The sequence below is a fragment of the Balaenoptera borealis genome (genome assembly GCF_965194805.1).
Source record: "Balaenoptera borealis genome assembly, chromosome: 8".
NCBI classification, from domain to species: Eukaryota; Metazoa; Chordata; class Mammalia; order Artiodactyla; family Balaenopteridae; genus Balaenoptera; species Balaenoptera borealis.
In genome coordinates this window covers 95,624,321-95,638,205 of record NC_138865.1, presented here as the reverse complement: position 1 = coordinate 95,638,205, position 13,885 = coordinate 95,624,321, and the positions used below count along the sequence as shown (strand labels likewise).

Below are 13,885 nucleotides of genomic sequence, written 5' to 3'. Positions count from 1 at the left end.
GCAAACAAAGCAACTGACAAAGGATTAATCTCCAAAACATACAAGCAAATCATGCAGCTCAATATCAAAAAAACAAGCAACCCAACCCAAAAATGGGCAGAAGACCTAAATAGACATTTCTCCAAAGAAGATATACAGATTGCCAACAAACACATGAAAGGATTCTCAACATCACTAATCATTAGAGAAATGCAAATCAAAACTACAATGAGGTATCACCTCACACCTGTCAGAATGGGCATCATCAAAAAATCTACAAACAGTAAGTGCTGGAGAGGGTGTGGAGAAAAGGGAACCCTCTTGCACTGTTGGTGGGAATGTCAGTTGATACAGCCACTATGGAGAACAGTATGCAGGTTCCTTAAGAAACTAAAAATAGAACTACCATACAACCCAGCAATCCTACTACTGGGCATATACCTTGAGAAAACCATAATTCAAAAAGAGACACATATCACAATGTTCACTGCAGCCCTTTTTACAGTAGCCAGGACATGGAAGCAATCTAAGTGTCCATCGACAGATAAATGGATAAAGATGTGGCAATATATAAATGGAATATTACTCAGCCATAAAAAGAAACAAAATTGAGGTATTTGTAGTGAGGTGGATGGACCTAGAGTCTGCCATACAGAGTGAAGTAAGTCAGAAAGAGAAAAACAAATACCATATGCTAACACATATATATGGAATCTAAAAAAAAAATGGTTCTGAAGAACCTGGGGGCGGGACAGGAATAAAGACGCAGACATACAGAATGGACTTGAGGACATGGCGAGTGGTAAGGGTAAGCTGGGGTGAAGTGAGAGAGTAGCACTGATATATATACACTACCAAATGTAAAACAGATAGCTAGTGGGAAGCAGCTGCATAGCACAGGGAGATCAGCTTGGTGTTTTGTGACCGCCTAGAGGGGTGCGATAGGGAAGGTGGGAGGCAGACGCAAGAGTGAGGAGATATAGGGATATATGTATACGTACAGCTGATTCACTTTGTTATACAGCAGCAACTAACACAACACTGTAAATCAATTATACTCCAATAAAGATGTTAAAAATAAAGTAAAACAGGATACAAGCAGGATGCGAGTTCACTGACAAAAGAAAGCTAACCCAGTTTAAGTAGGAAAGACGAAATTAGAATTTAGGTTAATACCAAGAGTTGAGCTTCCCACGGTTAGTCTCTGAGAACTGTTTTCACCCTCCCTTAATTTCCCTCCTCTGACTACCAAAACAGTATGACTTAACTAGGCTAAAACAGAACAGTAAGCTTAATACAGTTCATATTAGTTCAATACGAGAGCTTTGCTCTTGCCTTACTACTCTAACAAATTAATAATTTTATGTATATGCTTTGAAAAAGACTATTACAGAATGACAGACCTATAAAACTATACCTTTTGTTGTATTTTTCCTCATAAAAATGCAGTCTCAGTTATGCAAATGTGCAATATATAACTGATACTTGGAAGTTAAAGGAAAACAAAATGGGGCATAAAAATCAATACACAGAAAAATTACAAAATATTTATTTCCCCCCAGAAACAGTTTTCAAAAAGAAAAATCCTATGAAAGGGTACACTGTCTTCCAAACAATATTAAACATACTATGACATGCCAAGTTATTGTTTCCCTTTGCCAGTAGATGGTGCTAATCTCCAAATGTGAGCACTATGAGCTACTGCACTAAAGGTGACCTTGCCAATAAGTACATTCACATACTCCCTTAGTTTAGCTTGCTAGAGTTTAAAGTACATTACAAACATCAGTTTAATTTCCCAAATTAAAATCAAATGAAGCAAAGATTACACATTTGTTCTCAACAATAAAACCTTAAAAAAGAAAAGAGTAAACTATACTATGTCTTTAAGCAAGCATCATTTTTTATATTTAAGGGTCTGTGAGCACAAAGACAATGTCAGTATTTCCCAAGTCCAAAACAATACACGGCATAAGTGCAGACTAAAGGACTAGGTAGCCTAGGTTTGAATGCTGGCTCCAGCTACTAGATATCTGTGATTCCTTGGGCAAGTTATTTAACCCTTCTTGCCTCAGATTCCTCATTTATTAAATGAAAATAATAGAGAGCCTACCTCACCAGGTTCTTGTGAGGTTAAATGAGATAATAAATGTAAAGCACTTAGAAAAGTGTCTGTACTACATCAGTGGCTGCTCTTGTTGTTTTGTAATGCCCAACAACTAGAATCAATAAAAATGCTCATCAGAAGAATAAATAAAATACAGTTATTAATATAATAGATTATACAACAGTGAGAAGGAATGTACTATAGCTACTAGCAAAACACAGATGAATCTTAGTAATATAATGTTGAATGAAAAAAAGTCCTAGAGAACTATATAGAGTATAATACCCCATTTTAAAATAGGGCCAAAAACAAATAAAACTAAAAGAATCTATTGTTTAGATATTCATATATAAAATATACACCTTTTTAAAAAATACAAACACAAAGATAAACACAGGGTAGAGGTTAACTGTGGAAAAATTGCAGAGAGATGGGATTGGGGAGAGAAATATAAGTATATAAGTTATTGGTAAAGTCCAGTTCTTAGATTAAGTACAATACAGTGGTAATGTAAATTATTATAATCATTTTGGGAAATGATTTCTCATTATCTAGTAGAGCTTAAAAATCACTTTCCCTATAACCCAGTAAATCTACTATTAAGCTATATCAAGAGAAAATCTTACCCATGTACATCATGTTCTTAGCAATACTGTAATAGAAAAAATACTAGAAACAACTCTATGTCAACAGAGAAATGGATGAATATACGATGACGATTCATTCTGATAAGCTATACAGAAGTGAAAAGTAATAAATTACAAGCATACACAATAAGACTGAATCTCAGGAACAGAGGCTGAACAAAAAAAGCAAGTCACTGAAAAATACATACATATAATTCCATTTATAAAATTTTCAAAAACTATATTATTTAGAAAAATATATGTCAGAACTGCATAGAAAAGTAAAGGAATGAAAGGTACAAAATTAAGGGTAATTGTTACCTATGAGTAAGGAAGAGAAAAGATGGGATCGGGCTGAGGGTGGAGGGTCATATGGGGACATCAAAACTAATGGCAACTGTTCTGGGAAGATGGTGGCAGCAGTAGTTGCCTAGATTTTGATCTCTTCAAATCCCCTCATAAAAACAGGGCAACTAGATAGCAAAGCCAAAATCCCATCCGTAGCACTTACAACAAAACTATGTGACAAGGTATCCCTTTAAATCCCAAAATGCAAATGGGTAAAGGCAAATCACCAGCATCCATAGAACTAAACTGCTTGGCAGGAAGAAGAAAGCAGCAAGGTGGCAACTAATGGACCTAAGAACAAAACAGCTTCAAAATAGCTAATGGGAATTCACTAGAAAGCACAGCAGGCCAACCTGGAAAACAACAACAGCTGAAACTGGAAGGATTCTGACATTTCCAATACCAGGTGAGACAAAGGGTCCATGATAACGTCTGAAGGGGTTGGACCAATGTAGTTCCTGTGAACTTTGAAAACGATCCACCCAGGCTCCCTTCTAGAACAAGTCCAATAAGAAGAAGAAACTGCTGATGTAGAATCAAAACTGAGCAGGATAGAACAACAAAAGAAGGGGAAGGTCTAGACCAAACTGGGGAAGGGGAAAAGACCCAGGAAATCTCAGAAAGCAGGTCATCATCTTGTGAACACTACATAAAAACAACAGACACAGGACAAGAGCTCTATGAAGTCAGAAAATCTTTCCTGAATTCCACTTTATCTTGAAGGCTCAAGAAACCTGATTTCACATAAAAATTACCAACAGAAAAGTATCAAGGTCAAACCCCATACACATTTATTATAAGAGAAAAAAAATCCCTACAATGAAAGTATTCGGGAAAATGGGTCCACAAAACAGGTCAAAACTGCAACCTCCTATTTCAAAACAAGGTAAAGACATTAAGAAAAGCGATACAACATATAAAAGAACAATGTACATCAGAATTAGAAAAACTGAGAACTGGAGATACAATACTCAGGAAGAATAAAAAGATAAAGAAAGAAAGTTATTTTAGTAATGAAGACCAAACTAGAAGGAAAACAAAGAGAAATAAAATAACAGTGCCTTCAAAGAAATAGAAGGTAAAAAAGAAAATATTTTTTAAAAATTTTAAAGATATAAAAAGGTTCATTGAAGAAGGGCAAAAAAACAGCCAATAGGACTTCCTGGAGAAAACCAAAGCAGAGGAGTACAAATACTAAAATAACTTTCTCAGTTTAAAAAAACATATGTAGCTACTAAAAAGAACAGACCATGTACCTAAGAAGACAGACCCCAAATGACCAACACCTAGAAATATTTAAATTACTAGATGTTAATAAAAAAAAAAAAAAGAAAAGAAAAAAGAAAAGAAACTTTTGGGCATCTAGAAAAGAAGAGCATGTGACTCATAAGGGAAAGAAAATTAAATGATCATCAGAGTTTTTCACAGCAATGTTTTGTAACACAAGAAAACTGAGTAACATATTTAAAATACTCAAAGATAGAAAGTATGATCTTATGATTTTATATCCAATAAAACTGACTTTCAAGTAAAAAGACACAAACAAATTTATCAACACATGAGAATTCAGGGACTACTATTCCAGATGAACCTACTAGAGAAAAACCTTCAGAAAACCAAAATTACTAGTGACACAGACATAAGGACTGGTGATAAACATTAAATATACAGTTAGTTATAAAACTAAGGCTGAATGGGAATAAAAAGGTAAGAGTATAGTACATAATAGCTATTACTGTGACAGTGTAGAATAGTACATCTATTTAAAAAATAGGAAGAGAACGACAAGTGTATACCCAAAAAGTTAATATTTTCAGTAATCATATCAGTGGTGGTATTCCTACTATTACTTCAAAACTATTGTGTATTGCATGAACAATACAGAATAAATGAGCAGTGTTGGAATATCCTAATTCTATCATGTCTTGTGCCCTTAAGAATCAAAATTCTTAGTGTGGGAGAAAGAAGATACATATGTAATGGAGAAAAGTTAAATAAAAGTTCTATGATCTTGAATTTGAATTAGAAATATCAAATGAACTCATGAGTTATTTTATCCTTATTTTTCCTAGCTCTGTCCACTGAAAAGACCTAGAAACAACCAATTCAGGAATAATGAACATGTCTAGTGCTCAGATAGTGGTCTTGAAATACTATTTCTCACTAAAAGGAACCAGAGCTTCTTAGAGAAATGAGTAATTCCAGAAGAAAGTACAAGATGAATCTTATATTAAGTAGCAAGGATGCTAATCAAAGTCTCAAGAGCCAATCTGAAGAAATTCCCACTGGCCAACAAAGGAACAATTTGAGCTTCAATAATGAGAAAATTCCAATTTATTGAAATCCATAAAATATGCTTAAATTCATGAGTTCATATTTACTAAAAAAAAAAAAAATTAAACAAACAAACAAACAAAACTGGTCACCTCTGGAGAATAGCAGGGGACCAAATCAAAATCTTGAAAACTGGTAAATAAAGAGAAAGAATCAAGTATTTATCCTGCCTTTCCTATATGAACTATACAACTGGGTAAACAAATAATAAATGATTAGTAGTAAGTATTTATTTATAATACTATTCCAACTAATACACAGGAAGAAAAGACAGAATTCGACTATTGCCATTTTGTAATTCTCAGTTAACAGACGATAGTCATTAAGCGTAAGAGTGCTAATGTCAACAAAAAGAAAGCTAATCAGACATTTTGGGTCTCTTATGGTCTTGCTAAAATAAAAGGATCTAACCTGAATCTGATTTGGATTCTGGATCCATCTGCCAATTGTCAGGAAACACAGAGAACAGAGAATATAATGATCTGCACCATGAGAATGCAATCAACAAACTCATGACTATGGAAAAGTCTACATGTCAAATGACTCTGGTTCTTCAAGAGATAAACTATAAGGGAAAAAAGGAATGGAAGGGGAACCTATAAAATAAGAGAGACGTTAGATTTTTTAATGGGCATAACGAAATTATAGTGTCTTGGGATGAACATCTGGATGATAAAATTATAAAAATATCCAAAGAAGTGATTACCATAAAAGTCAGGATAATAGTGTGTTATCGTACTGATTAAGGTGGGAAGGGGGTTGTGATTGGAATATGACACCCAGAAGGAACTTCTGGGATAGATGGCAAAGCTTTATTTCTTGACTTGGGTCATGGTTTCAAGGATATACTTAACAATTCACTAGGCTATATATTTGGTTTTTGTGGTTTTCTGAATTTTCACTTTATAATAAAATATTTTTGTAAGTGGCAATTTTTTTCTTAATCTAAATGATGGATATACAAGTTTTTATTATATCATAATTCTTTATACTCTGCATATTTTTATAAATGTTCCTTTGTACCTACCCAATATTAATTAAAACTTTTAAATTAAAAAACACATATTGTTCATAATGAAAACTCTTCTTGGTTAAGATCATGCTAAGTTGAAATCCAGACCCTGTCATTTACCAACTCTTCAAGCCTCAATTTCCTCTTATGTAAAATGGGCATAATAAAAGATCTCAAGTTATCAAATAATTAAATACTATACTATTAATTCACTACATAAAAATGCACTTATTTTCCATTTCTAACATATCTTTTTGTTTCAGCCAAGGAAGTATATATTTACAGACAAGCACTTTTATTTCATTTAGTGTATCACTAACCAAGATCTGTAATTTCTTGCTACTAATTATAGAACTCCCATATAACAGAACACAAGCTGTCCGTTCCTTTAGCAATGTACTGGGAGAGGAGAGAAGATGGCGGAAGAGTAAGATGCGGAGATCACCTTCCTTCCCACAGATACAGTAGAAATACATCTACACGTGGAACTGCTCCTACAGAACACCCACTGAACGCTGGCAGAAAACGTCAGACCTCCCGAAAGGCAAGAAACTCCCCCGGTACTTGGGTAGGGCAAAAGAAAAAAGAAATAACAGACAAAAGAATAGGGACGGCACCTGCACCAGTGGGAGGGAGCTGTGAAGGAGGAAAGATTTCCACACACTAGGAAGCCCCTTCGCGGGCAGAGACTGCGGGTGGCAGAGGGGGGAAGCTTCGGAGCCACGGAGGAGAGCACAGCCACAGGGGTGCGGAGGGCAAAGCGGAGAGATTCCCGCACAGAGGCTCGGCGCCGACCAGCACTCACCAGCCCGAGAGGCTTGTCTGCTCCCCCGCTGGGGCGGGCGGGGCTGGGAGCTGAGGCTCCGGCTTCGTCAGATCGCAGGGAGAGGACGGGGGTTGGCTGCGTGAACACAGCCTGAAGGGGTTAGTGCACCACAGCTAGCCGGGAGGGAGTCCGGGAAAAAGTCTGCAGCTGCCGAAGAGGCAAGAGACTTTTTCTTCCCTCTTTGTTTCCTGGTGCGCGAGGAGAGGGGATTCAGAGCGCCGCCTAAACGAACTTCAGTGACGGGCGTGAGCCGCGGCTATCAGCGCAGATCCCACAGCATCAGGGGCGCAGAGGAAAAAACGGAGAGATTCCCGCACAGAGGCTCGGCGCCGAGCAGCACTCAGCAGCCCGAGAGGCTTGTCTGCTCACCCGCCGGGGCGGGCAGGGCTGGGAGCTGGGGCTCAGCTTCGGTTGGATCACAGGGAGAGGACTGGGGTTGGCAGCGTGAACACAGCCTGAAGGGGTTAGCGCACCACAGCTGGCTGGGAGGGAGACCGGGAAAAAGTCTGCAGCTGCTGAAGAGGCAAGAGACGTTTTCTTGCCTCTTTGTTTCGCGGCGCGCAAGGAGAGGGGATTCAGAGCGCCGCCTAAACGAACTCCAGAGACTGGCGCGAGCCGCGGCTATCAGCGCGGACCCCAGAGACGGGCGTGAGACGCTGGGGCTGCTGTTGCCGCCTCCAAAAAGCCTGTGTGCGAGCACAGGTCACTCTCCACACCGCCCCTCCCGGGAGCCCGTGCAGCCCGCCACTGCCAGCGTCCCGTGATCCAGGGACAACTTCCCCGGGAGAACGCACTGCGCACCTCAGGCTGGTGCAACGTCACGCCGGCCTCTGACACCGCAGGCTCGCCCCGCCTCCTCCGTACCCCTCCCTCCCCACGGCCTGGGTGAGCCAGAGCCCCTGAAGCAGCTGCTCCTTTAACCCCGTTCTGTCTGGGCGGGGAACAGACGCCCTCAGGCGACCTACACACAGAGGCGGGTCCAAATCCAAAGCTGATCCCCAGGAGCTGTGTGAACAGAGAAGAGAAGGGGAAATCTCTCCCAGCAGCTTCAGAAGCAGTGGATTAAAACTCCACAAACAACTTGATGTGCCTGCATCTGCTGAATACCTGAATAGACAACGAATCATCCCAAATTCAGGAGGTGGACTTTGGGAGCAGGATATATTAATTTTTCCCCTTTTCCTTTTTTTTGTGAGTGTATATGTATATGCTTCTGGGTGAGATTTTGTCTGTATAGCTTTGCTTTATAATAGCTTTATTTTACTTCACTATATTATAGCCTCTTTCTTTCTTTCTTTCTATTTTTTCTCCCTTTTACTCTGAGCCGTGTGGACGAAAGGCTCTTGGTGCTCCAGCCAGGCATCAGGGCCATACCTCTGAGGTGGGAGAGCCAACTTCAGGACACTGGTCCACAAGAGACCTCCCAGCTCCACGTAATACCAAATGGCAAAAATCTCTCAGAGATCTCCATCTCAACATCAAGACCCAGCATCACTCAATGACCAGCAAGCTACAGTGCTGAACACCCTATGCCAAACAACTAGCAAGACAGGAACACAGCCCCATCCATTAGCAGAGAGGCTGCCTCAAATCATAAAAAGGCCACAGACACCCCAAAATACACCACCAGACGTGGACGTGCCCACCAGAAAGACAAGATCCAGCCTCATCCACCAGAACTCAGTCACTAGTTCCCTCCACCAGGAAGCCTACACAACCCACTGAACCAACCTTAGCCACTGGGGACAGATACCAAAAACAAAGGGAACTACGAACCTGCAACCTGTGAAAAGGAGACCCCAAACACAGTAAGATAAGCAAAATGAGACGACAGAAAAACACACAGCAGATGAAGGAGCAGGGTCAAAACACACCAGACTTGGGCTTCCCTGGTGGCGCAGTGGTTGAGAGTCTGCCTGCCAATGCAGGGGACACGGGTTCGAGCCCTGGTCTGGGAAGATCCCACATGCCGCGGAGCAACTGGCCCCGTGAGCCACAATTGCTGAGCCTGCGCGTCTGGAGCCTGTGCTCCACAACAAGAGAGGCCGCGATAGTGAGAGGCCCGCGCACCGTGATGAAGAGTGGCCCCCGCTTGCCACAACTAGAGAAAGCCCTCACACAGAAACGAAGACCCAACACAGCCATAAATAAATAAATAAATATAAATAAAAATAAAAAATTTAAAAAAAAAAAAAAAAAAAAAAAACACACCAGACTTAACAAATGAAGAGGAAATAGGTAGTCTACCTGAAAAAGAATTCAGAATAATGATAGTAAGGATGATCCAAAATCTTGGAAATAGAATAGACAAAATGCAAGAAACATTTAACAAGGACGTAGAAGAACTAAAGAGGAACCAAGCAATGATGAAAAACACAATAAATGAAATTAAAAATACTCTAGATGGGATCAATAGCAGAATAACTGAGGCAGAAGAAAGGATAAGTGACCTGGAAGATAAAATGGTGGAAATAACTACTGCAGAGCAGGATAAAGAAAAAAGAATGAAAAGAACTGAGGACAGTCTCAGAGACCTCTGGGACAACATTAAACGCATCAACATTCGAATTATAGGGGTCCCAGAAGAAGAAGAGAAAAAGAAAGGGACTGAGAAAATATTTAAAGAGATCATAGTTGAAAACTTCCCTAATATGGGAAAGGAAATAGTTAATCAAGTCCTGGAAGCACAGAGAGTCCCATACAGGATAAACCCAAGGAGAAACACGCCAAGACACATATTAATCAAACTGTCAAAAATTAAATATAAGGAAAACATATTAAAGGCAGCAAGGGAAAAACAACAAATAACACACAAGGGAATCCCCATAAGGTTAACATCTGATCTTTCAGCAGAAACTCTGCAAGCCAGAAGGGAGTGGCAGGATATACTTAAAGTGATGAAGGAGAAAAACCTACAACCAAGATTACTCTACCCAGCAAGGATCTCATTCAGATGTGATGGAGAAATTAAAACCTTTACAGACAAGCAAAAGCTGAGAGAGTTCAGCACCACCAAACCAGCTTTAGCAATGTACTTACTGAACTTAGAACAATACTTGGCACACAGTTAACAAAACAAAGTCCCTTCTCTGATAGGCTGTTATTCTAGTGGAGTGAGACAAACCAACATGAGAAGAAATAAACAGACAACACATCAGACAGTAATAAATCTAGGGAAAAAAAAAAAAAGAAGTATGATATGATAGTCATGGGAGAGGAGGTGTTTTTTTCAGAGAGGATCTCTCCAAGCAAAGAAAATATGAGCCTTCTGGGAAAAGAACATCACAGAGAAAAGAGAGCAAGCACAAAGGCGCTGAGGCAGAAGAACATCTTTGTGTTCAAGAAATGGCAAAGCCAACGTGGCTAGCGCAGACTGAGCAGGCGTACAGTATAAAGACATTACAACAAAGAGAGTGGAAGGGAAGATTTTATAGGGTCTTATAGGCTACGTTGTTTTGAATTTTCCTCTTAGTAAGATAAGAAACTATTGAGCATAGAAGTAATATGTTCTAACATTTTAAAATAATCACTTTATCTACTATGTGAAGAAAAGACTCAGGGGGATAATGAAAGAAGCAGCTAGCCCACTTAGGAAGCTACTGCAACTGTCCAAGCAATAGCGGTAGTTAGTATACAGGAGCAGAAGTGGAAGTGACGAAAAGTGTCAGATTCTGGATATCCTACTTTTCATATAGTTTAAGCATCTACACACATAAAAAAAATTCTCCAAAATGTTAATATCCTTTTAAAATATTGCTATAGAAATAGAAGTCCTTGAGAAAGTGTTTTAAAACACATAGCAACTGGAAGAATATACTTTAAGAGATGGTTAAACAAATCAATGAGAGACAGTGGCTGTTAAGTGGCAAGGCTCTAAAGTGAAACTTCCTGGTTTTGGATCCTAGCTCAATCACTTACTAAATACGAAAATTTCAGCAAAGTTCCTCTATGCCTCAGTTTTCTCATTTTTCAAATGGAAATAATAATAGCTACTTCATTGGACTCTGGTGATTAAACATGACAATGAATATAAAGAATTTAGCTGACATATGGTAATAACTCAATAAATATTAGCTATCAAATTTATTGTTCTACTCTTAATAGTTTCTACTGCCACTAGTTTCCACTATTTGTACCATTGCTACTACTATTTATAATATTCCCTTTTATGACTGGTTACATATTCAATAAAATTATCACAATAAAAATTAACTTCAAGTGCTCCTAATGTTACGTATTTCATTGCTATGGTTTCTAATCAAAAGCACGGTTTTTGCTTTAGGTATAACAAAGCTCTCTGATTTGTATTACACTTTTTTTTTAACTTGATGTATCATTCATCTTAAAGATAACTGAAGCTGAACTTGCAAGAATCCAAAGCAATTCCTACTAACATTTTTTTCTTCACTTCAAAACTAAATTCAAAATAAAATTAATGTTAAATTTCATAAGGCTCTGAAAAATCAGATAGTATGACAATTACCAAAAACAATTACCATAAATATCATAATCACTTGGACTTTTTGTGTAGTTGGTCACATTCTTGATTATCATGTTGTATAACTGTGTGTATAGGTTAGGTTCACAAGATCAACTGTTGAGGGTCGAATATTTGATGCCCTTTCGTATTTGAAATGCTTCCACTAAAGATACATGAGACAACAATACCTACCTCTGGGAGAGGATAAGGGAGAAGGGTGAGAAAGAGACATACTTTGCACTTAAAACCTTTGGCATTATTTGGGTTCCTTCCCTTGCATATGCATTAACTTTTAAGAACATAAAATATTTTTTTAAGAAAAAAATTCCATTTACTAACAAGTTACAGAACAATTTTTTAAATGTCTCATAGTTCACCACAATGGCAGCTTACCAGATTGAAGATGCCAGTAATATATTAGTGTTGTTTGCAAGAAACCTCAATGGAGGCTCCGCAAGCAGTACACAAGATAAAATTCCTCCACCAAAGCAGTGGAGCATAGCAGTAAACCAGCTTGACAGAGGATTCTTCCATGCCATCGCCGCTGCTCCTGAAATGATAAAGTAAATATGTCATCTGAGATACTGTATATTAAACAAGTCCTGAGGTACCAGTGGCACTAAAGAAACACACTTCTTAATTTCATAATTTTCTAGAACATACTCATAAGTGTGACAATCATGATCATCATAAAACATATCTTTTGTTCTTTAAATCAACACTGGAAATATTTTGTTAAGACATGGGTGACTCGGGGCAACTTTAAAATACTCTGTTCAGGATCTTATTGCCAGTTTCCTAGTAGTACATTATTATAGACAATCTCCCCAACTACTGTCTCCTTTCATTCCCAACCCTACTGTAAGTATGCCAGTTAATATGTCAAAGTGATACATTAAGAAAATTTATAATCTTAAGTATGTAAGAAAATAAAGCCTGAAATAAATAAACTAAAATTTCAATATGACAGGCTTGAAATAGAATAACAAAATAAATCCAGAGGTGAAAGGCTGATGAGGAACAGGTATTTACATCATCTCAAATGTCTCCTAACAAATTATTTATTAATTACAGAGGGAAGTAATAACTTTAGAGTGGACAAACCTTGCAGACATCACTGTAAACAAACAATATCAGGTGATTCCTGATATTATGCACTAAGACCACATCATCACTTCCGTAGTATTTCTACCAAAATGTATAACCTGAACTAATTTAATTATACACGCTCAAATTGAGGGTTATTCTGAAAAAAACAACAACAAACACCTAGCCTATATTTTAACAATGTCAAGGTCAAGGAACACACACAAAAAAGGCTGATGGAATGTTCCAGATTAAATGACATTAAAGAGACAACTAAATGCAACACATTTCCTAGATCATATCCCCAAGTGAGAAAGAACATCTATAAAAGACCTTTTTGGACAACTGATGAAATCTCAATATGGATTGTGGCTTTGATTACAGTATTGTATCACTGTTAAACTTCCTGATTTTGATAACTGTAATGTGGTTCTTAAAATTAACACACTTAAGTAATCAGAAGTAACTGGGCAAAATGTCTCCAATTCACACTCAAGTGGTTCTGAAAAATTACTATGCACAGACAAAAACATTCAGAGAAATGGTAAAGTACAAACTTCTAGTTATAAGATGAATAAGTTCTTGGGATCTGATGTACAGCACAATGACTAGTTAATAATACTGTATAATACTATCTTATATACTTAAAATTTGTTGAGGGTAGATTTTTAAGTGTTGTCACCACACACACACACACGCGCGCGCACACACACAAAAGGTAACTGTGAGGTGATTAACGTGCTAATTAACTTGATTGTGGTAATCACAATGTATCTGTATATCAAATCATCACACTGCACACTTTAAATATATATAATTTTGTCAACTATATGTCAATAAAGCTGGGAAAAAAATAAAATAAATGGGGCAAAATGTCAGTAGTTGGTGATTCTGGGTAAAGTATATAGAAGTTCCCTGACCTAGTCTGGCAACTCTTCTGTAAGTGAAATTATTAAAGGAAAAAGTACAAAAAAAAAAAAATTTTTTTTTAACCCAGCCAGAGAAATAGAAGCAAACTGTAAAAATGAAAGTAGAAACTAATTAGATGCTAAAACAGGCAGATAGAGATAGGCAATCAATAAAGCCA

The 13,885-nt window shown here is 37.9% G+C and overlaps 1 protein-coding gene across 1 annotated transcript in view; it reads right to left on the bottom strand.

The window, feature by feature from the left end:
* Nucleotides 1–13,885, bottom strand: part of TMEM38B (transmembrane protein 38B) — a 70,540-nt gene that overhangs the window by 38,096 nt on the left and 18,559 nt on the right. The window contains exon 2 of the mRNA XM_082404188.1: nucleotides 12,106–12,262. Coding sequence (XP_082260314.1) covers nucleotides 12,106–12,262 — 157 coding nt within the window. The remainder of the gene's footprint in view (nucleotides 1–12,105; nucleotides 12,263–13,885) is intronic.